Below are 25,476 nucleotides of genomic sequence, written 5' to 3' on the forward strand. Positions count from 1 at the left end.
TGTGCTCCATTAATTTATAGACAATCAACTGTTAATTATTATTATCATAATAGAAAACTTATATAGCACCATTTTCAAAAGGGATTCTATGCAATTTTAATTTGACTTAAAATTTAGGTAAAACTTTTCAGAAAAACAAATTATTTTGTCATCACATGCTCAGGATTCATTCAAATGACAATTTTATAACAGAGTAAATTTACAAATACGTAACAAATCAAAAGTGTAAATTTTATGATCTAAGTAGATCTATATCTAATAACTATATCTATATCTACTATCATACCTACTAAAAGAAAGAACAAGATTATTTTTTGGCAGTAGCATCCATACTGATAATAATCACCGCACGCGCCCGCAATGTGCCCCATAGTGAATATCTACACGACATAGGGATAGGATAGAGGAATGTACAAAATAGATATTAGTCTTGCAATTTATTTATAGGCATGAGAGAATATACATTTTGTGTTTTCTGGTTTTATAATTTGGATGGAATGATTCATTCATTTTATTCTACAACAATTAAACTTTCATATACATGTGTATGTACAAAAAAGAAAATCAACACTGTATGGATATTTTTTAAAGACCATAAGAATAAAACACTTTCTACTAAATAAGAATGTAATAAAAAAAATATTATAAAAAATAAATAACTATCCTACTTCTACAGCAAAATAAGACATTTTTAAAACAAATCTTTGCTTTTTATTTTAAATTATAGAAATTTCAGTTCACGAGTTTGCCACATTTTCAATATCTGATTAGCAAACACATTATCAGTACAGAAACTTTATTTTTCATAGGTCAAATTAAGAAGGAATTTTAAGACACTCATTTTGCTTCAAATTCTTTGTACAGTGTCTGAAAATGATTATTTTCATAACTACTGTAGTCCATTCAGAGGCTGAGAGCAGTTTTTTTTCTAACTATCAAACCCTTTAGCTTGCAGAAGTATTGCGTGGGTTGGAAAATAAATTGAATTAAATATAGGGCCTTGGTAGATACAATCATAATTTTACATCATACGATTTTATCTATATTCTATTACCGGCACATTTTTCAATGAATCATTACAGAAATTAACAGTAGCTTTAATTTACTTGCAAACACAAAGATAAAATGTTCTTAATTTAAACATACAATTTTTAATAGTGTAAGAATTTAGGCTTACATAGAGAATAAGATTTTTCAATTGGTTGTGAGAACTTGAGCCGATATTTTAACTGAAACAATAGATATCTTACATTATTCAAAAAAGATCATTAACTGAAGCAACTAAATTATGACGAGATATAGGTTTTAAAATTGTAAAAATATTCATAGTAAAAATATTTGTATGGCCAAAAATCTCGAAAAATTAACATTATTGATGTCTCAATTCACTCTGATTGTAAAAAATAATTCCTTATTATTCAATTAAAACAAAACAAATTTTAAAATGTGCTCATTTTGTTAATTTTTATAGATGGTATATTGAGTTTTTTTTTCTCTTTTGATTAATTTTTGGTCAGTTTCCTCTAGGAATGATGTATCTCACATTTATGATTCTACACTTCTCCATTATTTATCCTTCAAAATATGCCACATCAGTTATTTTCAAATAACAATGGTATCTCAAATTTGCAACTTTAAAAAAATCAAAACTAGAACTTAAAATACAAAATTTTTTGAAATATTTGATTTTGAATCGTGCATAAAAACATTAAGCAAATTTGTATTTTTTTTAATGAAAAAATATGTCAATAACTACATACAACAATTTAGGTGTTAAAAGAACCATGTTCATGGGCAATCTACATAAACAAACTTTTCTAAAGAAGTCATTTTAACATGTTGATGTTTTTTTTATTTTAAGAACCTTAACTTTAACAATAATAAATATATAATGTTGCAAAATATATTTTATTTAATTATAGAAAAAAATACAACAATTGCATAACCATATCGATGTAACATGATAAAAATAGACTAACAGAAATATAAACAATTTCGGGGGTTTGTCTTCAATAAGAAAACTATTTAAGGGTCTCAAAAACTGACAGATTTATTTTCATCCCCCTCCAAAGAAACTTTGTAGAGAAAATATAGTTTTCATTGAATATATACTTTTAAAGGGTTCCTATAACCAATCACTTTAATACAAAATTATAAGTGGTTTTTTCTGTTCAAATTTGGCATGTTATTTTTTTCCAATTGAATAAATTATTTAAATTAAAAATATTACATTTTGGAGGCTATAAATATGTAGTTTACTTAAAAGGGTTTGATATGTTGTTTGAAAAGTGTACATATTATAATCAATTGAGGTCAGAAATATGAATATTTGATCAGATAAGTTTTACTTTAACAGACTGTTTAACATTGTTCACAATGACATAATCAAATGATACATTAATTCAATAAGTAATTTAGCACAGTATACAGTTTAAAGATACACACAAAACAAATGACAATTCCCACATATACTTAAGAAGCTGGAAAAAGTCTGAAAGATAGTGGTACATATATTTTCTAGATATTAGTGATTAAACGTAAATATAATATAAAGCTATTCTTAATTGAAGCATCATCAATCATTCACAGTCAATGTAGTATGTAACAAGGAAAGTAATGACAAATTACCAACATCATGAAATACACACAAATCAACTTATTGCTACTTTTATAATTAAGATATATGCATTCTCACTTTAGTTATTAGTTTTAACGCAAGAATTTTATTTACATTGGCTGATGTTTTGTCTCTGAATGTTAAAAGTAAATCTACCATTATATGGGGAAAGATAAGACAATTTAGTAGCTTTTATAAGTAAAGGTTAACAACCACAAAGTCTAAAACATTTCTCAGGTGAAAGGACTAATGGTGAGATAAACTTAAGTAGTATTTAGACATGACAGTCTAATTTTTGTGATGCATACTCAGTATATGCCTTCGATGTTTTCATACGACATTAGATTAATATCGGCTAGAATTGATTTGAGAATTGATGGCAGCCGTAGCAGCATTGGCAGCTGCCTGTTGCACATGTTGATTGCCCATTATCTCGGAACTAAATTCTTGCTGAGCTTTGGCGAATGAGGCTCCTGTACTGCGGTATATACGATGAACCTAAAAAGTTAACACATACAAATTATATACATGCTCTTATTTTATCAAATAAAATTTCACATCAGCTAGTATTTAATAAAACATTTTTGTATTTTGTAGATCCAAACATACTTTTAATTTGTGTATTTTCCCTCACTGGAATATTAAATTTAATGATGAAAAAGTACATAGTTTAGGTAAAGCACTTATTTTAGTAATTATTTATATTTATATTTTTTGAGGATATTTCTTGATAAAACTCCATAGTATCAATCAAACTTACTTTACTTGACTTATTTCTTTACATATTTTAGACAAACGAGCGCTTTCACCTAAAAAGGCATTCTAGACTAGTATTTTTTTTACATTTTCAAATTTTAATACTATGTATGTATATATTTTTAACGTGTTCAAGAAGTTAAGAACATCAGGAAAGTAATTTAAATTAGGGACAAGTACTTTGAATAAAACCTAGTTAGCAAAATAGTTCATTTTTATGTTGGAAAAGTTTGCACATAAACATGGTGAAAGGTGAAGAAGAACATATAGTGAGTAAATCAAAATAATAATTTCAAGTAGACCACAAGCATAATGATTTCTATTTTCCACAAAACATTATTTTTTATTATATTTTTGCAAAACTAAAGAAATCACATGAGCCAAAAACGTACGATCATTGAACAAATAAATATTATTCGCGCATATTTAATGCTAAAATCGGATAATGAGGTCAAATTATTAAACATTAAACTAGAACTAAAGCAATAAATGAAATGTCCAAATGCAGTTTCCAGTGTTTAACTAACATTTAGTGAAGTCGACAAAAAAATAATCATATAATTTAAATCATACCTTTGAAATCAGTAAAATATCAGCTAAGGCAGCAAAGACATATCCAAGAGCTATCAACAGGAGGAATATTCCTAAAGTGATGCCACTAGCACTGTTATCAAATGCTCTTAAGGCCATTATCAGTCCGCTGAAAATTAATACATGTTATTTAGAATTTGTATACTGAAAATTACCTTTCTAGTTACATAAGCAAATACAAACAGATATTAAAAACAGATATGTACATGGAAAACCTCAAGAGAATAAATTAACATAAAAGTTTCTAGAGTTCATGTCTAGAACTTTCTTCTATAAACACAGAGTACATATTATGTTTCATTCAGTCAGCCTCTGATTAAGTAATTTTATTAACAAACATAGTCTATTCAATTTGGGCTATGTAGCGCAAATTTTTAGAGCAAAATCACATCAGGTCAGGGCTGAACAGTGTATATGATTTTCATCAAATAATATTTTTTTAAATTGTTAAAAGAATCTCAATGCCATTGAATTGAAGGACCTACGATGCTGGCAGACATGATCCACTGAGCATTTGGAAACAACTGAATTGTTGTGTCAATAAAGAAAGCCACCACTTATCAGGTGTATTAATCAAAACCACTCGATTCAAAACTGCATTATATGACATGTAGAATACATGAACAAAATGTGTATTTATTTATAATCGCACATAAACCTATTACATTGATAAGTACATCATGGTTTACAGTTTACACAAATAATATACATAAAAGTACAAATATATGCATATAAACATACGAGTAAAAATCAAATAATGCATTAAATTCGCAATTAATTATTTTCCCGGACACAGGACTTGATCATCGACAGTGAGGTATCATCACTGTATTGATTTACAAGCCACTACATGCGGGCAACTAATGCATTTAGTGAATAATTAGTATTATGATGATGACCGTGAAAACAAAAAATTAAGTCTAGTTCTATGAGAACAAAAATTTATATATTTTTTCCTTAATGTTGCTTACTTTGGTTTTTATTGATCTCCCAAATCAGGGTTCTGCCCTACTCTATGTAACTTTGTCTCTTTCAATGTACAGGCTTGCCAAGTGAAAGAGACGAATAGGGAATAGGGAAATGTGATTACTTTAGGTTCAATAATAAATGTCAATTGAAGACTTACCAAGTTCCACTTCCAGGTAGACCAATAGCTTGAATAACGGTGACCATGAATTGGAAGAAGAAGACAAAGAAGTACACCATGAAGCTGAAGGAGGAGTCACTACGAAATGCCTTGTACAGGGGTCGGTACCAACACACGAAACTGAACGGGGTGAACAAGAGAAAGTACAAGATGGCCAATCCAAAGGTGTTAAACTCGCTGGAGTGAATCAGGAGTGCCAAACCGCCCAGTATGTTCATCATCATGACCAGAGAGTGAACTGAAAAATTGTAACAATAAAAAAATGGTCTATTTTTATTTATTAATCATTAATAATTAAATTGGACAAGCAATGGGTACTGTGCCAAATATTATTTATGCATTTACTGTATATTTTATAAGAATAAAAATATTCTTATTTTTACCTTCCACAATGAGGAAGTTCAGTGGTTTTTTTCAAATTTTTTATTTGTTAATAGACTGTTAAACTAATTCAAAATTTTTTTTTTTTAATTTTTACAGATCGTATTATCGGCGCTACGATTTTTTAAAGTTTTGTATTTCTGAAACAACTCCGCGTGTGACGTCAGAGGTTCATTTCCGCTTATTCTCATTCAGTTCTTCCTATTGGTCCAGAAGCGACAAGCAGACCGGAAATCTTCTATAGCTCTCAGATCATAGGTTGATTCACATGAACCAGTGACGTCATTTAAAGTAGTGCGTTTTTGTCAAAATATTTTTTATTATTTTTTCTGTACATTTTCAAGAAACTTTGCGGTACAATTTAATGCACTAATTTTTACCCCGCGTAAGAAAACATTTTTTGTATCCAATTTCCCGTAGGACTGAAGTTCCTCATTTGACATTTTCTTGCTTTTTACGCCGAAATGCTCAGGTCCTATTTTTGCATTTTCATACAAATATTCCCACCAATGATTTTTTTTTACATTTGAAATTTTTTTAAATTTATTCTACTCAAGAACATTCTTTATCAGCACGGACACATAAAAAAATGTTATTTTGACAGAAGTGTGGAGGGCACTCACAGAGCCACAGGTAGTAAGTGTGGCGCACGACACGCTGGAAGTCAAGTGGGATGTCGACGTTAATGTCCTGGTAGAAGCACGGCTGAAGAGGGCATGCTGCGGGCAGCGGGGGCCAGTTGTTGCGTCGCCCGGCGCCCCCGCCACCCCCCTGCCGCAGCTGCTCCTCCATTCGGGCCAGGGCCTCCGCCTTGCGCTCCAACTCCTCCTGCCTCCTCTGGAAACATCATATTTATTTCATTAAGCAACAGATATTTAAGCCAGCGAACCTTTTTGGGTAGAGAATATAAAAGTCTTAAGTACATTCACAGAGGCTGGACTACTGTACAAATGCAAAGCACAAGCTCATTGCGTAATATCACGTGATTGGCCCATTTTGCACCAAGGCGAAAATCCACACGGCATGATAATATAACATATGGGTGGATTGATATTTATCGTATAGTTTTTTTTTTATTCTTCTTCTGGCGCCTTGCCGGGTCCCGACGTCTGTTTCATGCTACTTTTATGTTCCGCAGCCAGGACAACTGCTTATTGATGTACTCACTGTAGTGATTCCTGGGAAAATATGACGAAGAAAACAATGGTGAATTTAGAGTTTCTGGTTCTGATGTGCGGGCTGCCATTATTATCGCTCGTTTACCATGTCAGACCCATAATGTTGTAATAATTTCATTAAACTTAATAAACAAGTAGACAAAATGTAAAGAAATTCACTGCCAAGGGTTTTGGTGAGGAGTCGCCAGTGCCTATGCCCCCCATTGGGTATCGATAGAGTTATTATTGTTTACTTTTTCCATAAAGCCTTCAACACTGGGTATATCACTTTTTCTGATAAAAAAAATGATCAGACATGTTGTGAGATATAAAAGTAGGTAGATATTATTTGCATATAAATATGAAGACGTTAGTCATATATGTTGTTACCTTATTTGATAAGAAAAAAGATAAAATACATATTAAAATTGCCCGCAAGATAAATGTAATGCGGTAAGTAATATTGTATTCATACTAAACAGAACATGAATAAAATATATCAAGAGCATGTAATAAAAATGAATATGTAATACTAATTTAAGCGTAGAAACTTTGATAAAAATTTAACATATACTATTTTTTTTAATTTAAATGAATAACGTTCTAAGCAGGTGGGAAAGTGAGGATATAGAACTTGTGAAAAATACACCACTACACCCAAAACAATTGAGAAAAAATATTTCTTGGATTTTTTCTTGCAACGGTGGGAATCGAACCCGTGACGCCCGTTTCACAGTTATCCGTCTAACAGGTGTGCCACGGCGCCTATCATTTTTCGAATCGATCAATTCTACTGTAAAAATCCCACTTCCTCACTTACTTTATCTTATCCTCAACCTCTTTGGAGCGCTTTTCTTTTCCTTTCAACTCACAAAATTTTATTTAATACTTTGTAATGTGTTTTAAAACTGTGTTTATATTTGTGAAGAATAGTAACTGGATGCAAAAACAAACAAACAAGCAAACCATCACTCCGTTTTTCCGTAAGGGTAGGCAGAAAGGATAGAACACCACAACACTCTATCTTTGCACACATACTTCGCTTCCTCTACATTCATACATCTTCTCATGCACGCGCGCCGATTATTCCGACTTTTGACATGTCCATCTTCAAGTGTTTGTTGGATTTGGTCATGCCATGTCTTTCTTGGTCTTTCTCTATTTCTGCATCCATCAACATTCACATTGTAAAACCCGCGCAGAGCTCCTTTCTTGATTTTGTCGATAATGCTTGTCTCAGCCTTTGCTACTTTATATAATCGTTTTTTTTTTTAAATATAAATTCTGTTGTTTTTTCCAACAAAATAAAATATGTAAGTGCAGTTGTCAGGCTGACTGTCAGGCAGGCTGTCATTGACTTTTATTTTTTTAGTTAATTTAATTTATTTTGCACCATAACAAGTCATATTTTGGCCAAATACATTTTTATTGTGTTGTAGCATAGCACTTTAAATGAACTCACCGGGAAACAAACCCAGATCCCTCCGTGCATGAGGCAAGCGTTTTGGCTATTACACTATGAGGGCACTAAAATAATAACTTCAAATTCCTCAAAAGTTTATACCCAGTATTTGTGCATAAAATATTTAGGTTTAATTTATTCCTCAATATTAATATTGTCCCCTTCAAAGTCATCACCATCGGATATAATACATTTATGCCAGCGTTTGTTCCAATCCTCGAAACATTTCGGGAAGGTACTTTTTGGTATGGCTTTCATTTCTGTCATCGATTCAGTCTTTATCTCCTCTATGGACGCCGAACCTCACCCTTAATAGCCCTTTTTATCTTTAGGAACAGAAAAAAGTCACAGGGGGACCCGAGTCCGGTGAATACGGTGGCAGCTGGGTCATTAATGCGGTCTGGTTTTTTGTCAAAAAGTCGCGAGCGGGTGCAGGTTCGAATTTGGCAGCTACTCAAGATATGCCCGAAATTCCAGTGGTAATCGATTCACACGGTACACCAACTTCCTCTACCACCCCTTTAAAAGTGATTCGGAGATTGGCAAGCACAATTTATTTGATTTCTGTGAACGACATTATCAGTAGTCTATTTTCTTGGCCCCTCGTCATCTTCATATATATACCAATCGTAAACTACTGTTTTCTTCATAGCAGACTCTCCATAAAATCTCACAAAAGCACGTCTTACTAGTTTGTCTGTCAAAAACCAAATGTGTGTCCGAAATGGCCAAACATTGGCAGATCAATAAATTATAAACATGTGTACCAATCTAGGAAAACAAATGGGCTCTTACAACTACGTATTTAAATTTTTATTATTCCATGCATTTTTTTATCAAACCTAGTATAAACTTTATAAATGTATTATTTTATTGTGTAAATAATTTAGTACGTACATAAGTTAATATACTGTGCAAGGCGATTAAATGTTGAGAAAAAAGATAGGACACTTGCCAGATCACCGTCTATTTGCAAGACATTTGTAAAAATCTTACCTTGAGTTCCTGATCCCGTAATGCAAACAAAAAATAATCATCAGTATTGCATAATATATTGTCAGCGAACACACAAATGAAGTTTTTTTTTGTTATAAATTTATTTTTGCATTGTGAAAAACAAAGTTGCGTTAATGTTATGATAGTTACCTGAAAGTCTGCTGTGGAGAAGTTCTGGGGAGGTGGCTGTGCACCTTGATGCGATGGAGGGGGAGATACAGCGCGCATGATGGCGGGTTGGTTCTGCTGTCCACTCTACAAAAACATTACAAACACAATTTGTCTAATTAAACTTCAAAGATTTCAGCCATTCAGATTCTAATGACATTTTTTCTAGGTAGTTAAACCATGTAACAGCAAACATTTTAAATACATAAATTTATTATATATTTTAAATGGATCATTAAAAGAATATCCAAATCAACAATATGTCATGATTATGATTCTCATAAGTAATTAATAATAGTGCTTTTACACATACAGATTATCCAGACAGAGTAAAGTCTAAACTTATTCAAGTATTTGGTCCACCAACTACACATCACTAAATTCACCGGAGCTGGGCCTCGATTATGATGGGAAGATAAAGACGTCATACCTTCACCTTGACGGTATAGTTGAAGATAAATTCCCTCTAGCAATTATAAAGTTATACTACCAACCATCCACCTTTAATTTTTGGGTAGGTACGTCGATATAAATCAAGGGGAAGCGTACGTCATAGTACACATATCTAGGCTCTAAAATGACAGCTTCAGTATGACGTCATAGTTGAAAATAAAAGTCTCCCGACCGACTACAAAGGTATTAGTATCGATACCCCCCCACCATCAAGTTTTGATGTAAGTACATCGTTTATACCGACGAGTCTAGAACCCCTTGATATGTTTATCTACGCATTAAAAGTGTCCAAAATTTTGTTCCACCGGGCAATTTTTCCTTTAATTATGATTTATTAAAAATTTTAATAGTTTTGAGGTTGGCGCTTTTTTTTAAAAACCTATTAAAAATATGAGAGAGAAATAAGTAAGTTTTGAAGTCGAATTAAATTCTGACATAGTTGTCACTTTAAAAAAAGGAACGCCTAGATAATGAAATAATGTCCCTAGGTTCTCTCCTATAAACAAATAAGAGTATCTAGGGGTCAGACACAGATTATATGTGTCAGAAAGTTGCCACTCTAAAAAAATAATCTTGTTATTATATTTTTCCATCTGTTTTACTATCTTTCCGAGTGTATGTATCGAGACGTTATAGAAGCCGGCTTTGTAGTCGATCGGTACAGATCGGTAGATACATACAGATGATCGTTAAGTGTACCGTCTAGGTGATTTCCAAAAGTCATGCAAAATTCATGTTCAAGCGAGCATTTTTTGCTTGAATTGGGATTTATTGGAGTTTATAATCGCTTTAAAGTGACCACTTTTTATTACAGAAGCCTATTTTAAATAAAAATGAGAACTATTTTAAATGTTAATGACGTAAGGAACGCGGACTAATTGTTTGCGGTCATTCCATTGACTTGTTTCGATCATATGATGTCGATATGACAAATAGGTAGAATATACGGAGGTAAGATACAGATAGTACAGAAGTTAAGTATACCGTCTCGATATATATACAGATGAAGATAGCGTTCATAATCGAGGCACTGGAATGTCGACTAAAGATTTATTTGGTTATTTTGAAAACAATCATTTTTTGTAGTGATTATGTGGTTGCATTATACAAGATGTGTACAAATACTTAAAGATTTACTAAGTATTTATTAAGACAGATAAATATACAATTAGTATTGATTACTGTCGCATATCATAATGAGTCATTCTCAAATTTTATCTCTAATTATAAGTAACATCTGTTATTCATGCATGGTGTCCTGAGAGCTTTTTTTCTAAATATTCTGCTGAAGTATTAGGATCTAATGGAAGAATAAGAAATGCGCGGTCTATTTACCCCAGGAACATTTCTGTTATCTTGCTTTCCAAATGGGCTATAATCTTCCAACCCTCTTTGTGCGATGTTTGTATTACTAGTAACTTGCTGAACCGACGGATCCTGCAAGCGAAAGAGTGGGAAATATGCATAATATACATTGCAAACTGATTTTATTAAAGGCGATTATTTGTTTGCGGCATTTCGGGGATATATTCAACATTATATAGTGCGGAACGACGAAACTTACGGCAAATGGATTGTCTATGGTAGGTTCCGCAAACGGATTGTCATCAAAACCCGGCATATTTCTTGTATTTTGTGACACTTTTGCGCAACAAATTAATTACTAAAATCAAATGATCGTAGAGATCGCGTTTTACGCGTAAAAATTATTGAAAGACCACTTATCATAGAAATTATTAAATATCAAGATAATTGACAGATACAAATACCACCACGAAGCAGATTCTCGAAAAATGACAACTGTTGTGTTACAATATGAAAAAAATAGTTACACTATTCGGTATTGATTATTTTAAGTAAGTACTAAAAACATAGTATGGGGTTTTTTGTCAATAACAGTTTGCGGAGCGATTTATATTTATTTATTTAGGTCTAATACCAAAACATGATAGTATCAGTAAAAAACAAGTAACATGAAATATTTCATACTTTACTCAACCAACCAAGCAAGAATCGGGTTATGGTTATGGACTCAAAGATCAGAAGGTTGAGGTTCAAACTTCAGTCTGCCCCCTCTTGATTTCTATATTCTAAAAGTAAGTTATCCACGACTCAAAATTGAAATATTCATTTTAATGACTTTTGTGAATGACTTTTTCCTTTAAACAAAATTACATATATGTATCAATAAATAGAAAAAATATTTTCAAAAGGGTGAATTTAAATTTGAGTCAAAACTAATTTAACTGATTTTTGTACAAAGCAATTCACATACGAATTTATTTTTTTTCTACCAAAATTTGTCTCCAAATATACAGTTGTATTAGTCACAGATTCGTAATTTGTACACACAGATGCGTTCGGATAATCGCTTGGTAATAAAATAAAATGTAACAGGGTGCGGTTAGAAGCAAGTACATATATGCTTTTTGTTCATCTTTCGAAGCATACCCCACAGATTATTTTACTTTGTTTTGACCTGCACTATTTCTCACTTTGTATTAAATCCGATAAATAAAAATAAATAAAAAAAGTGCATACGTACATGCATTTAATATTTACTCTCAAGTTTTTCTTTTAACTTTATATAATGTAATAACACTTTTTAGTTATTTGTAATGTTTCAAAATGTAAAGTACAAATATGGTAAAAACGTATTTGAATATAAAATACAGGTATTACCCAAAGTCAAACTTACCATGGGTTCAGTTATCACAAAAAACGGCTTCGTTTGAGTGGGGCGCTAGCGCCTTTTAAATCCAATGCTGCTAATGCCACATCATGTGCGCGTTCTCCTAAGTCAACTTCATATGCATTGCAATTTAGACTTTGACATCAACTACTGGCGTCGTTGACGTCCAGGATGTTATAAACCTAATGCCATGTATAGTTTTATAAAGTGTGTTATGCAGAAAGCATCTTTAGCATGTAGCCTCGCCCTGTACCTAGCCTAAAACAATTTATTATCTAATGAATGAAAGATATACGCTGCATTTGGTTTAAAAATGCAGTGCCGTACCCATCACTGGGTGAAGAAGGGGAATGATGATGATGATGTCTTCACCGGTGCATTTTTTAATGTTTGGGTACTGAATTTCCATTTTTTCACCCGCAGCACTATAAAGTATAAAGTCTTTGCTAATCTATAGCAACACCAGTAGTATTGTAGTATTTAGTATTGTCTGTCAATAATTGTCAACTCAACTTGTCAACAAGAGAGGTTAATTTTTGGTTGTCAACTGTCAATGCCAAACGCAATGATTGTTAAATGTTAATATCGCCAGACATAAAATAAAAAAAGTAATCAGTGGTTACATCTAAATCTTGTGCCCCACGGAATTGTTATTAGTGAACATTCTATTAACAATGGAGCCCAGGGTAATGCAATATCACCCATATTCTTCGTTCATCGATCCTAATTTTTGGTATAAACTAGCTCAAATAAAATTGGATATTGATAAATTAGAAGAACGTAGGAAACCTATTTACGGAGGATTCGTCAATCAGTCAAATGTCGGTAGCTTGTTTGAATTAAATTCATCTGCATTTAACAGGTATATTGTAATTCTATCCAGTGTTTTTTATGTTTATGGGTTCCACAATGTGGCTGTTATTAAAATTGTACATTTAAACTTTTGTTGTCCAAGTGACTGAAAGAGCTTTGAATCACTTCTATCTTTAATTATTTTAGCACACCGGATAGGCAAAAACACGGTGTGTTGTCTTATGGAGTATTGTTAAATAAAAACACAATAGATGATTTCAAAGATTGTGATAAAGTTGCATTACTACAAGACGAAGGAGCAATACTTTGGAAGAATATTCAAGATGGAACTTGTATTGAAAATCCAAATCTTCTTTCCCGGTTTTTAATTATCTCTTTTGCTGTAAGTAATAATTACAATAACTATGTATCAGTTTTCGGTAATTTTCATAGTAATTCTCAATAAACTTTGGGTTATAAGTTTTTTTTAATGCACAATAATATTGACATAATATATTAAGCGGCCTTTGTGGTGTAATGGCTAAGACACTTCACATATGGAAGGTTCTGGGTTCAATTCCCGATGAGAAAACAAAAATTGAAAATGATTTTTCTCAAGCCTGGGTGTTTTGTGCTATAATATATATATATATATTCACCACTGTCATTTGGCCTCTTGTGGTGTAAAAAAATATATAAAAATATTACCTCCGAGTTAGTGGAAAAAATAATGGCTGTGAAGAAGCTTCTTATTACTCTTGTTCTTTCCGTGACTTTTCTGTGAAGTTTTCCATAACTAGCTTATCACGACAGTCAAAACATGAGGTCTTTTTATTGTTCATTATATTTATTTATTATACTGTATAAAAATACCTTAATTATTGAACAAATGTTATAACAAAAGTACAATATTAAAAAAGGACCAGAGTGGTCTATATCATTAAAATATAAATATGAAATCAATTGTACATTTATGTATGTACTGTTTGTAATATTTTATTATTATTTATTTTCAGGATTTAAAGAAATACCAGTTCTTCTATTGGTTTTCTTTTCCCGCTCCGACCCATCCTTTAGTTTACCTTGCAGAAGATCCAATTTCTTTGCAAAATAAATTTAGCCAAAGTCAAATTCAATCGTTGACGGAATCATTTCATCTTCTTGAAATTGAACAAAAACCTTACTTTGGCATTGACTTAAAAGATAATAATGCCAAGTCACTACCGCTTAGCGCAATTATAAATAAAGGAAGTCAAAACAACTTTCAAAGTCATATAGATATTGAGAATATATGTTTTGGGTTTATTGACTCGAGCAATAATATTTATCCAGGATGGACACTAAGAAATCTTATCGCTTTATTAGCATTCCATTGTCGTAGTGTTAGAGGACGTCATATTTCTTTTGTTTCACTTCGTATTAAACCAAACGGTCAAATAGATAATAGTTTGGTTTTCAATGTTTTCTTTCCACAAGTAAGTTATTTCATGTTTTTTTTTTCCGCATGCATTTAGATTCAGACGGTTTTGTCAAAAAATGTTAACTGAAATATAAAAATACTCAAATACAATTATTATAACTAAACTAAAAACATCCAAAACACCTTTCTAATTCCACCCTAGTAAAATAATGCTTGTGGCTCTCCAAACAGTTATTTTAGATTCCTCTGGAATGTTGAGCGTGTATTTTTATTTTATTTTTCTAGTAAAACAACTTCATGTTGTGTATTTTATTTAACAAACACTGTAATTTTGTTATATTGTTATTGTTATATTGTTTTATCTAATATCAATGAAATTTTAAGGACATGGACGGAGATTGGGGAAAAGATTGGGTTGGGTGGGAACGTAATGAAAAGGGTAAATTTGGTCCTCGATTCGTCAACATGGCATCTTTTATGGATCCAATCATGTATGTCTATTTCACTAGTACAATACTTTCTTGTTTATCACAAAAAATTAGCCTTTATTATTATTCATAATATATCTATTTTTAAGGTTGGCAGAATCATCCGTTGATTTAAACCTGAAACTGATGAAATGGAGATTATTACCAGATTTGGATCTAAATGTAATAAAGGAAACAAAATGCCTACTTCTTGGTGCCGGGACATTGGGATGTTGTGTAGCTAGAAATCTTTTGGTAATGTATAATAATTGTAACATACAAAATTGTCATAAAAAATTGTAACAATAAAAAAATCTAGTTTAACACTGGTTTAACAGTATGACTTGACTTCAGAGACAGTTGGTAATTTCGCAGTTTATTTAGCAAAGAAACTGCATGATATTTTGTTTATTTTGGTTCATAAAAAGTTGAGTGTCCCTTTCCAAAACCTTTTGTCGTCTAGTGTCATTCATTAATATTTTAATCCATTTATCAATAATTTATTTAATACATAATTTACTGTTTTATTCCTTAAAATGCAAATTCACTGCTGATATTTTTGAAGCACTAAGCTTTTCTAATGTACTGTCGTCTTCTTCTTTTTTCAAAACTTTTTTTCACCGTGCTATTGGGGTGTTCTAGCCAGTGTCATGTTATTTTTTTTTTAGATATTTACACATAGTTAGTAATTTATATAAACTTAGTATGTTAATATCTAATATTACATTATCTACAACATATTTACAACTTAATTGCATTAGTTACAAGATATTTACACAAAATTGTATGTACAGATTTATTAGGACAAGAGAGTTATTATATTGGTAGATAGTGGAATGTTAATTTTGGAGAGGTCTTAAAGGAATCTAGGATAACAATAGTTTATTGGGCATCCAAAAAAAGTGATTTGTACCTTCCTCCTCAAGTTGACATTTGCACATGGTAGAATCCATCTCTGCAAGATGTCAACAAAAATTTAAAAATAGAATCAGATGCTGTTTGCTTTATTTATGGTTACATACTTAAAAAAATACCAAACAAAATATCAGTTATTATATCAGTTTTTGTAGTTATCATGTCTTTGTAAGGTTATTTTATTTTGTAGGCATGGGGAGTAAGATACATCACATTTGTTGATAATGGAAAAGTATCATTTTCAAATCCCGTTAGACAGAATCTCTATACACACGAAGACTGTTTGGATGGAGGGAAAGCCAAAGCAATGGCTGCTGCAGATAATTTGAAAAAAATATTTGTTGGAGTTGTAAGTATTTACTAATCTTTTTTCACTTATTTCGACGTACTCAGAAAATCAATAATTGATCGAGGGAGACTTGATCTATTTATGAAAAATCTTTTATTATGAAACCACCTTGCTTTAACAGATTTTCACTTTTTTAATTATAAATAAAGTTATTTTAATTGATTTAAAACCATTTTTAGCTAACATTTATCACCTTTATTTTCGATTATTATTATTATTGTGGATAATTTATATAGTACCATTTTTGCAAAAATCACCTCAATATCCTCCAGGATGATAGAAGTACAATTTTTGAAAATATGAAAATGATAAATTGTCATTTTCTCCTCACATCAATGAGATAACTAACATGGCGATAAAATGCCTCGGAATATTTGCTTTGAAGTGTTGAAGATTTGAATTCCATTCACTCCCGTAAAACGTTGTTTACCACTTTAGTTAGGAGTAACATAGAATATATTCAACAATATGGGCACGCTTTTACAATGTCCATCTAATGAAGTTGGAAAAAGTTCAAAATAAATTTCTTAGATTCATCAACTTTAAACTTCATTTTCCAGCTGAACACATTGACTATGACTTTTTACTTAACCTTTTAAACTTGTCATCCCTTTCTAAGCAAAATTCTTAATGGTACAATCAATTTATATAAAATGGTGAATGGCACACTAGATGTCCCTGATTTAACGAGACTGATAATTATCAAAGTACCAAATAGATGTACAAAATTGCAATCTACCTTTGTTGTGGCATCTAGTAGATAGAATTATGTTCTAAGTTCTGCAATCGTCAGACTACACCGGCTCGGAAACAATTATTGAGAAATTTACATGTTTCGTTTTCCGTCGTCTGTTTTTAGATTAAAAATTCTTATGGCGATAAAATCAAAATAACTTAAATTATTTAAATGCTCTTAAAACTCTTGACTTTTTAATTTTTTGAAATATTTCATTTTCTTCCTACCTAATTTTAAATAATACGAGCTGAACCCGGCAATGCTTTGCTATTGCTAGATTTGAGTTCTTGTTAAATAGATTAAATGAACACAATCGAAAGTTTGATATCAATTATTGTAATTAGTCCAAATTAGATATGTACGTATTCATTATTATTTTTGTGTTTTGGTTTAGATAAATTATTGTGAGGACAGTGAATTTTTATAAATAGGTGTTCGAACATTGTTTTCCTGTCGCTGTCTTGCAGATGCCTCCCCGATACTGTGCAAAAAAGACAACTGCGTGTCAGACCTTTGTTAGAATAGACAAAATCGACGTTTCGCTCTACCGTTTTCCGCACCTGAAAACTGAACCCATTTTGTAATTTTTTTAGACAGAGAATCAAAATAAAATTTTCTACATCGGTAGGTTTTGCGTTTCTCAAAAATAGTTATATTTGTATACCGTGCGCCGTTCGCCCGAAGACAGCAGATAAAATTGTGCTTTTTTTCGGGTTTGAATGGTTCTAGTTCCCATAATAACCATTTTTAAAAACGAAACAATATAGTGACACGCCAATTGTAAATATATATAATGTGTAAAAAAGAGCTCTGCGCTTTTTGGACATTTAGACGATTTAGAGCGAACGGACATCGAAAGAACTGCTAAAAATATTTACAATGCTTGTTCATGGGTGCAGAAATAGAGGAAGATCGAAAAAAACATGGCATAACCAAATATAACAAATACTTGATAATGGATATGGCAAAAGTCAGAATAATTGGCGCGCGTGCATGAGAAAATCTATGAATGTAGATAAAGCGAGATCTGAATGCAAAGATAGAGTGATGTGGCGTTCTACTCTCTCTCCCTACCCTTATGGAGAAACGGCGTGATAGTGTTGTTATTTAAAAAAAAAAACATTTCTCTAATCCCATAATTCAGAGAGAAAATACGTACGTGTATCCGTTTGTATGAAGAAAAGTCGGACCGCGTTTCCTCTGAAGGTTAAACATAATTAAGTACACTTACAAAACTTTACTAAAAAATCTTTAGTAAAAACCTTTCGGATAAATGTAAAAAAGATGTTGTAACTTTTCATTTGTAAGTAGGTACCTACTTAGGTACTTGTTTATGATTTAATTCCAAATCTAAAAATGATAGATATTCAAATATTGAATTTAAGTAGGTACCTAAGTACTTGTTTATGTTTGAATTCCAAAACATAAAATTATTAATTATTTTCAAATAAAGAATTCTTTTAGCAAATGTCAAACTCTACTCAGGGATGCACTTTAGTCAGGAATGCGATTTTCAAAAATGTATCCAATGTCAGTTGATATTATTTTAGTTTAACCGAAATGTTACATTAGAATCCTGGAGGTGGCAATTGTATTTTTCCCATGATATAAAGATATTATCACAGTGATTTTTCTCTCTCTTAATTTGATTAAAAATATACAATTCAGTTGGTAAAATTACAAATGGCTTTATTTAATAAAAAAATTCCTTATCAACTTATTTGTATCCTTTGATCTTGTTTTTAGCACTCTGCAGGAGTAGCAATGCACATTCCTATGCCCGGGCATCCTGTTGGTGATTCTCTGAAGAAACAAACTGTATCAGATATCTGCAAGTTGACAGATCTTATTGCCTCTCATGATGTCATATTTCTACTGTTAGATTCTCGTGAGGGTCGATGGCTTCCAACTTTATTGGCTGCTTATTTTGGAAAGGTATTTTATCTCTACTAAATCACTACTGAATAAAATTAGGATAATCACACCTATTTACTACATACATACAAGTATTTCTGTTTTGTTACTTCATAAATGAGCAGATAGATCTAAGAATTTATTGTGTATGCAGACAATTGGTAGAATTCCATATAAAATTTGGTAATGTATCTAAAATAAAACAAGTTTATTGGATTATAATTCTACTTTATTTTTTATAAAATATACAAAAGGTATATTGTGACGCGTTTCGTTTTGTTAGGACATTTTCAAACAAACTAACTTAAATATTTACAAAGCTTCCTTATATACTAAAAATAATTGCTGTTTTATGATTGTGGATTTCTATGCAAGCCAAAATAAGTAGAGTAATTAAAAATCAATTAGGGTATACTGAGTATATTTTAGAGGAATATTTTGGTTATATTGGGGAAAACCTTCTGTTATTTAAAAATATTTGTAAGGGTATGACTTTAAAATTAATATAATAATTATGTAAATATTGATTTTATTTATACAGGTTTATTTTGAAAAATATTGTTGAAACTCTACATTGGTGTTTTATACAGGTTTCATTACATAACTAAGATTTATGTTCACAATATACCCTTTGTATATTTTATAAAAAATAAAGTAGAATTATAATCCAGTCCAGAAGTATCAGGATTTATAAGAATTAGTAGGAAATTATCATATTTTTCTTAATAGTTTTTAAAAAAAAATCTATATTGACTGATTTTATTTTCTTTCATTATTATTTCTATTTTTTCATATTTTTGAACGTTATTATATATTTTTTCAAATTTATTTTGTCTAATCAGGAAATTACGTTTCCAGATTGTCATCAATGCAGCATTGGGTTTCGACAGTTACCTCGTAATGCGGCACGGCATTTCTACAGATCAGTTGGAAGACGCTATGTGCGTTGATCAAAATTCTCAAGCAGATTGTTCCAGTACTGACTCTAAAAACATTTCAAGTCAATTTATTCCGGGAAATATGCTCGGATGTTACTTTTGCAATGATGTCACGGCTCCTGGAAATGTCAGTATTAAATTATACCTCCTTTTATTCATTGCAACTTTTGTCATGCTAAAAATATTTTTATTGGCATTTGAATGTTATAATGTGCCTATGCATTTGAAAAATATAAATATATTATTACCATTTCCAACTGGACTTCAATTATTGTCTTAAATGTCAAAATGTCAATAAATATTTGGAGAGTGATTTTTCAAAATAGCCCAAGTCAAAAACGATCGTTCAAAAATAAACAGTTATTTGTTTTGTGGATTTTTATCAAATCAAGTGATTTTTAAAATATTCAATATCAAATTGATTTTAGACTTGAGTCATGCAATCTGGTCACTTGATAATTTGACATCATTGACATTCTTATTAAAAGGATTTTTGAGGGCCTTATAGTATCAGATTTAATGAAAGTTAGTGAACATTTTTATGCTGGCCATGGAGCTTTTAATTGTGATTATAATGGCATTCTTTCTTTAAAATTCATAAATTTTGACTTAGGATTCATTCTTCTTTAAAAAAATTCTTTTTTTGTAAAATTTGACATTTGTATTAATTGTTAAAACAGTGGCAGCTAAGGTGTAAACTTATAATTAAGCCAAAATAAACATGTATTTGGAAATTGTTCTGAAATACATGGTATATCAGAAAGTTTCGTCCACAGATCTCTGAGAGGTGTACAGAAAATATGTGTTAAGTAATTCAATGATAAGGGATGGGTGAGCGAGTTCAGTGAAGGTCTTGACAATGTGTACCTCACGGGTCTGTAGATGAAACTTATTTTCCGGATATACCTCGCATTTCAAAATGATTTCTAATTACATGTTTATTTTATCTAAAGAAAACAAAAATACATGATATTTACAAATAAACTAAAATTATAGACTAATTGAGCACTGTTTTCACAAAGCGAAATATCTACAAAAAGTAACATTTTCAGGAGAAGGTTTTTTATATAAAAAAATAACTACTAAAATTAAAAAAAAACAAAATCACTGTCTTATAGAGATTCTACATCCTAACTCCATATACTGGAAATCAATAGTATAGAATAAGTGTATCTATTCATTAAAAAAATCCACGCTTTCCAAATTTTCACCAAAACGATATATGTATAATACATACATATTTTGTAATAGGAATGTTTAGAAAAGTTGATTTGTGTTAGGAATATAACATATCAGTTTACTTTAGCGTGAAATCGTTATAAACTGTTTTTTTGTTATATTTTATATGCCTACCTATGTATGGATATATTATTTCCGAAATATTTTCATATTATTAATAAGAATCCAATCCAATTTAACTCGCTGCAACTTTGCACATCTATAATGCTAAAATTTTATTTCACCAATTGATCTCATGTAGAAGAATCGATTTTCGTCAAAAAACACATTTTGGTGTTTTTGTAGATATTTCGCTTTGTGAAAATGGTCCTCAATTAAAGTTTTCTATAAATTACTTAACACAATGCCAAAAACAAAAAAGCATGCTTGTGTTGGGCCACTTCGTATCACTCACTCCACTTAAAAAATAAAATACAATAAAAATGTAATTTAAATAAAACTTACTCTTATTCTTATTCTTAGTGGTGGGGGTCAGTGCTATGCAAGCTCCTGACGTCACTGCGACCTGTAAAGATTTCTTGTGACGGGTCCCTGTGAATAGTTCTCGCCCTCAAGCCCAGGTCTATAAAGAGCCTGGCTACTGTGTAGAAGGCGAGAGTTTACATTTTGCTAAATCTCCCCCTCCATGCCCAGATCCGTAAAGTATCAGGCTATTAGGTAGGGGGCGAGCTCTTTAACATCCTCAAGTTTAACTAGTGATCCCCCGAGGATGAGGCTCCTTTTGGTCCTCAATTACAGTTTTCTATAAATTCCTCAACGTAATGCCAAAAACAATAAAGCATGCTTGTGTTGGACCACTTTGTATAACTCACTCCACTTAAAAAATAAAATATTATAATAATAATGAAATTAAAATAAAACATACTAAATGAAAATATTTTAAAGTTATCAGTTTACAGGTTAGTTTATAGGCTAACTTTTTTGATCTACAGTTGATTTATGTTTAAATGCTGTTGTTACGAATGCTGGCGATGAAAGTCGATTCTTAGACTGCAATTATGTATTTTCGGTTTTGTATTACAGTCTCAGAAAGACCGAACGTTAGACCAACAGTGTACTGTTACCCGCCCAGGCGTGGCTAATATTGCTGGAGCATTGGCCGTGGAAATGACTATTGCTATCACACAACACAAAAACAAGTAAGAAAATAATAATAAATTATTTTTCAAATCAAACTTAGATTATTCACACTTACTGTGGACAGAGCTGAAGTTAAACAGTCATACAAGATAATATACTATATTGTATTTCAAAATCTCTCTTCTTATTCTGTTTCAATATTAACTGTTCAAACTAATTACAAAATTATTTATGCGACAAAAGGCAGACTATTTATAATATTTATTGTTTTAAGAAAATGTAAAAAGCAATAGATTTGTCAAGTTACACAAAATAATGTTATTGTTTTTTTTTAATGGGGTTAATAAAACAAGAAAAAAGAAACACTTTTATATTTTTTATAATAAATATTTTTTTGTGCAGTATTTTATCTGTTTGTGGAGTACTTAATTTCCAAATTATATTTTCGTTTTTTTAGTGAACTCTGTTAACACTACTGACTTAATATTCATTTTCGGGTTTTAGGATTGATAACCATCAAAATGTATATTTTTTAATCTTGCCTGTCAAAATTTGCTTTATCCAATTGATATATCGTTTCATGTATTTTATTATTTTTATCTATTAGGCTTAAAAATTGTGAACAGGATGTATTTTCATAATAATCAAATCATTTTAACGATAATTTAATTCAATTTTAATAACTTTAATTGTTAATTTTATTTAGCACTTGTTATTTTTAATTTTCTCTTTATATTTTTTGATATTCATTTCATTAATGTTTACATGTAATTGATAAAAAATATGTAATTTCTTTATTTATGTGAATTTTTTCTATTTTATAATAATAATTTTTCATTGTTTCTAGAGCAAATAAATCAATTGATAAATAACATAAATGTATATTTATAATTGTATTGAGTTGGCGTTTATTTTATAGAACTTCATATTAAATTTTTTTTTTTTTTAAACAAAAATCGGTCAATTGTTTTGTCTAACTAAGGCATTTTCAAATTTATGTTTGTTTTTGTTGTGATTTTTGATATTCTGTTTTAAAAAAATATAAAAGAAACTAAATTGGTAGACTCAAATCAGTGTTTGATTTTAATATTAAAATTATAATATGAATGTCACTGATTCATCGTGATTATCTATTTTTCATTTTGTGCTAAATGATTACAGAATAAATGCTCCCGCCTTCTACAACTCAAATGCCAATAACTCAAATCAAGATGATGATGACAGTATTCTTGGATCCATTCCACATTCTATTAGAGGATTCTTATATTCGCACCAACAAGTGTTGCCTACGTGCAGAAAGTTCAAGCAATGCATCGCTTGTTCAGCCCACGTCCTTAACCTATACAAAACTCAAAATATTGAGTTCCTTCTGCAAGTCTTCGACAGCGCCAAATACCTGGAAGATGTTACTGGATTAACAGAGCTACACAATGATGCGGACAATGCTGAGGTAAATGATTTATTGTAGATTTTAATAAAAAAATTCCCACTTTAAACTGTTTTCCTGCGAGCATCATATTATTGTCACACATACTATACTGATTAATTTTTATCTTAACCTTTTCCTTGGTTGTTCTCATAAATATGCAAAATTCACTACTAAATACCCATTTTTAAAATACCCATCACTGCTATATTTTTTTGACTAGTATGGACAGGGCTGTCTTAGGCCATGGAGGAGCCTGTGACAACTCAGAGTTTGAGGGAAAATCCCCCAAAATTCTTTATTTTTGTCATGATATTTCGACGCCCCTCGTGCCCTTATGGAAAAGACGGCCCAAAGTACTCCATACGGACAAATATGAAAAGGCATTTTTTATATTGTAAAGCAAAAATTTGTTTTCTTTAATAGTCCTGATTTATACTAGAAGTATAGCGTTTAAAATGAGTGTCATTTCATCGTGAAATGTGATTAAAGCCCTTATTGTTTATGCATTTTGTACATGAATGATTTTGTTTTGAGATGAATGTGTAGTTTTTCTCTCTCGACATCTTTGTAAAGTTGTCCACAACTTTACTAAATTCAGGTAAGAACTGAACCCACAAAAACTACATCTGTTTTGTCTTTGAGTGACATTATAAGGCTATGTCCGGGTGGATTGAGAATAAGAGTTCTGTGTGCGTTAATAAAATCAGAATCCTGGATGAGTGTATTTGACTCGACGGCTGCTCTCAGGCAAAAATCTTGAAAAATGAAATTGAGTGAAGAAAAGATCGCCGCGTAGTGTAGTGATTGACTCATTCGCCTACCATGCTTCTATTCCTGGGAAGATCGGCATGAATTTATTTTTTAAAGATGGTTTTACGCTGAAGTATTTTACTGTACAAGTCCAAGGACTGGCACCTGAACAGCAAGACTTATCACCTCACCTTCGTCTATCAGATGATCAAGATATGCTGCATTTATTTTTTTGTAAAATTGAATTAATAACTCATTGTCTTTTCATTTTTGTTCTAGCTGTTTCCACAGTACTTTATCAATAATTTAAAGTCAGAATGCAACAGTCAATGCAATAGATCAGTTATTCCGCAGTAGGTACTGAGAACTGGAAAACATCATTTTGTTGTTTGCTTGAAGTGTCTGGTCATTGTATTATTTAGACAGTATTTTTACAATATACATATGTATATGTATCTAAACAGTTTAGTCCTTTCTTGACATTGCCGCGTGTGTTAAGGCCTTTCTCACTCAACATCATATCTGAAAAAAAATATTTAGCTGAGACAGCAAACTACCTAATTTAAAAAGAGATATTTTTTTAGTTCTGTCAATAAAATAAATATGTACACGATATTCTCTGGACTTACAGGAAACAAAAGTGAACTAAGAAAGTTCAAAATTCTCATCACAAATTAGCATTTAAATTATATGTTACTATAAAATAAACACATTCATAAGAATTCCATGAACGAGCTAAGTTGGTGAACAGACAGTTTTGAATTCTGTTAATTAATATGTCATATTTTGTTTTCAGATTTTGGCATTGAGTGATACGGATGAAGATTAATAAATGAATATTTTATAAATATTTAAATGCAATAGTATATATTATTTTTTCTTATTCTATAACAATTACACTATCTCATGTCTGAATTTTTCCCTGTACAATTTATCAAATAATAAGATTATCATCTAATGATCCAATCAGCAAATTAAATAAATACAATGTATCATGTACATAGAAATATCAATAAAACATCTCATA

The 25,476-nt window shown here is 30.9% G+C and overlaps 2 protein-coding genes across 3 annotated transcripts; one reads left to right on the top strand and one right to left on the bottom strand.

Moving 5' to 3' along the window:
• Positions 1-424: 424 nt before the first annotated feature.
• Positions 425-11,532, bottom strand: Scamp (secretory carrier membrane protein). The gene is made up of 7 exons (XM_088231480.1): positions 11,293-11,532; positions 11,064-11,165; positions 9,258-9,362; positions 6,116-6,329; positions 5,091-5,349; positions 3,947-4,073; positions 425-3,115 (listed from the first exon to the last, which is right to left on the bottom strand). The coding sequence occupies exons 1-7, from the start codon at positions 11,347-11,349 to the stop codon at positions 2,963-2,965; spliced, it is 1,017 nt and encodes a 338-aa protein (XP_088087606.1). The 5' UTR covers positions 11,350-11,532; the 3' UTR covers positions 425-2,962.
• A 972-nt stretch (positions 11,533-12,504) lies between these two features.
• Positions 12,505-25,475, top strand: Atg7 (Autophagy-related 7). Of its 2 annotated transcripts, none has more exons than XM_088231421.1 (11): positions 12,505-12,814; positions 13,420-13,615; positions 14,229-14,687; positions 15,017-15,123; positions 15,210-15,354; positions 16,205-16,363; positions 18,846-19,034; positions 19,872-20,078; positions 22,214-22,329; positions 23,432-23,720; positions 25,246-25,475. In XM_088231421.1, the coding sequence occupies exons 1-11, from the start codon at positions 12,771-12,773 to the stop codon at positions 25,276-25,278; spliced, it is 1,944 nt and encodes a 647-aa protein (XP_088087547.1). In that variant the 5' UTR covers positions 12,505-12,770; the 3' UTR covers positions 25,279-25,475. The 2 variants fall into 2 exon arrangements, with proteins under 2 accessions (XP_088087547.1, XP_088087539.1); XM_088231413.1 differs by having other exon boundaries at positions 12,738-13,282.
• Position 25,476: the final 1 nt, after the last annotated feature.

Source organism: Micrasema longulum, unplaced genomic scaffold, assembly GCF_059751315.1.
Source record: "Micrasema longulum isolate JH-2025_06_02 unplaced genomic scaffold, ASM5975131v1 h1tg000069l, whole genome shotgun sequence".
NCBI classification, from domain to species: Eukaryota; Metazoa; Arthropoda; class Insecta; order Trichoptera; family Brachycentridae; genus Micrasema; species Micrasema longulum.

Bases quoted from the DNA above. Each gene is read 5' to 3' on its own strand.
- Scamp (XM_088231480.1), bottom strand. From the start codon at position 11,349: ATGCCGGGTTTTGATGACAATCCGTTTGCGGAACCTACCATAGACAAT. The intron at 9,363-11,063 runs GTAAATAGACCG...ATGTTTTTGTAG, and splicing joins ATAACAGAAATGTTCCTGGG to AGTGGACAGCAGAACCAACC. The intron at 4,074-5,090 runs GTAAGTCTTCAA...ATTAATTTTCAG, and splicing joins CTACCTGGAAGTGGAACTTG to CGGACTGATAATGGCCTTAA.
- Atg7 (XM_088231413.1), top strand. From the start codon at position 13,095: ATGGAGCCCAGGGTAATGCAATATCACCCATATTCTTCGTTCATCGAT. The intron at 13,283-13,419 runs GTATATTGTAAT...TAATTATTTTAG, and splicing joins AATTCATCTGCATTTAACAG to CACACCGGATAGGCAAAAAC. The intron at 14,688-15,016 runs GTAAGTTATTTC...TGAAATTTTAAG, and splicing joins TCAATGTTTTCTTTCCACAA to GACATGGACGGAGATTGGGG.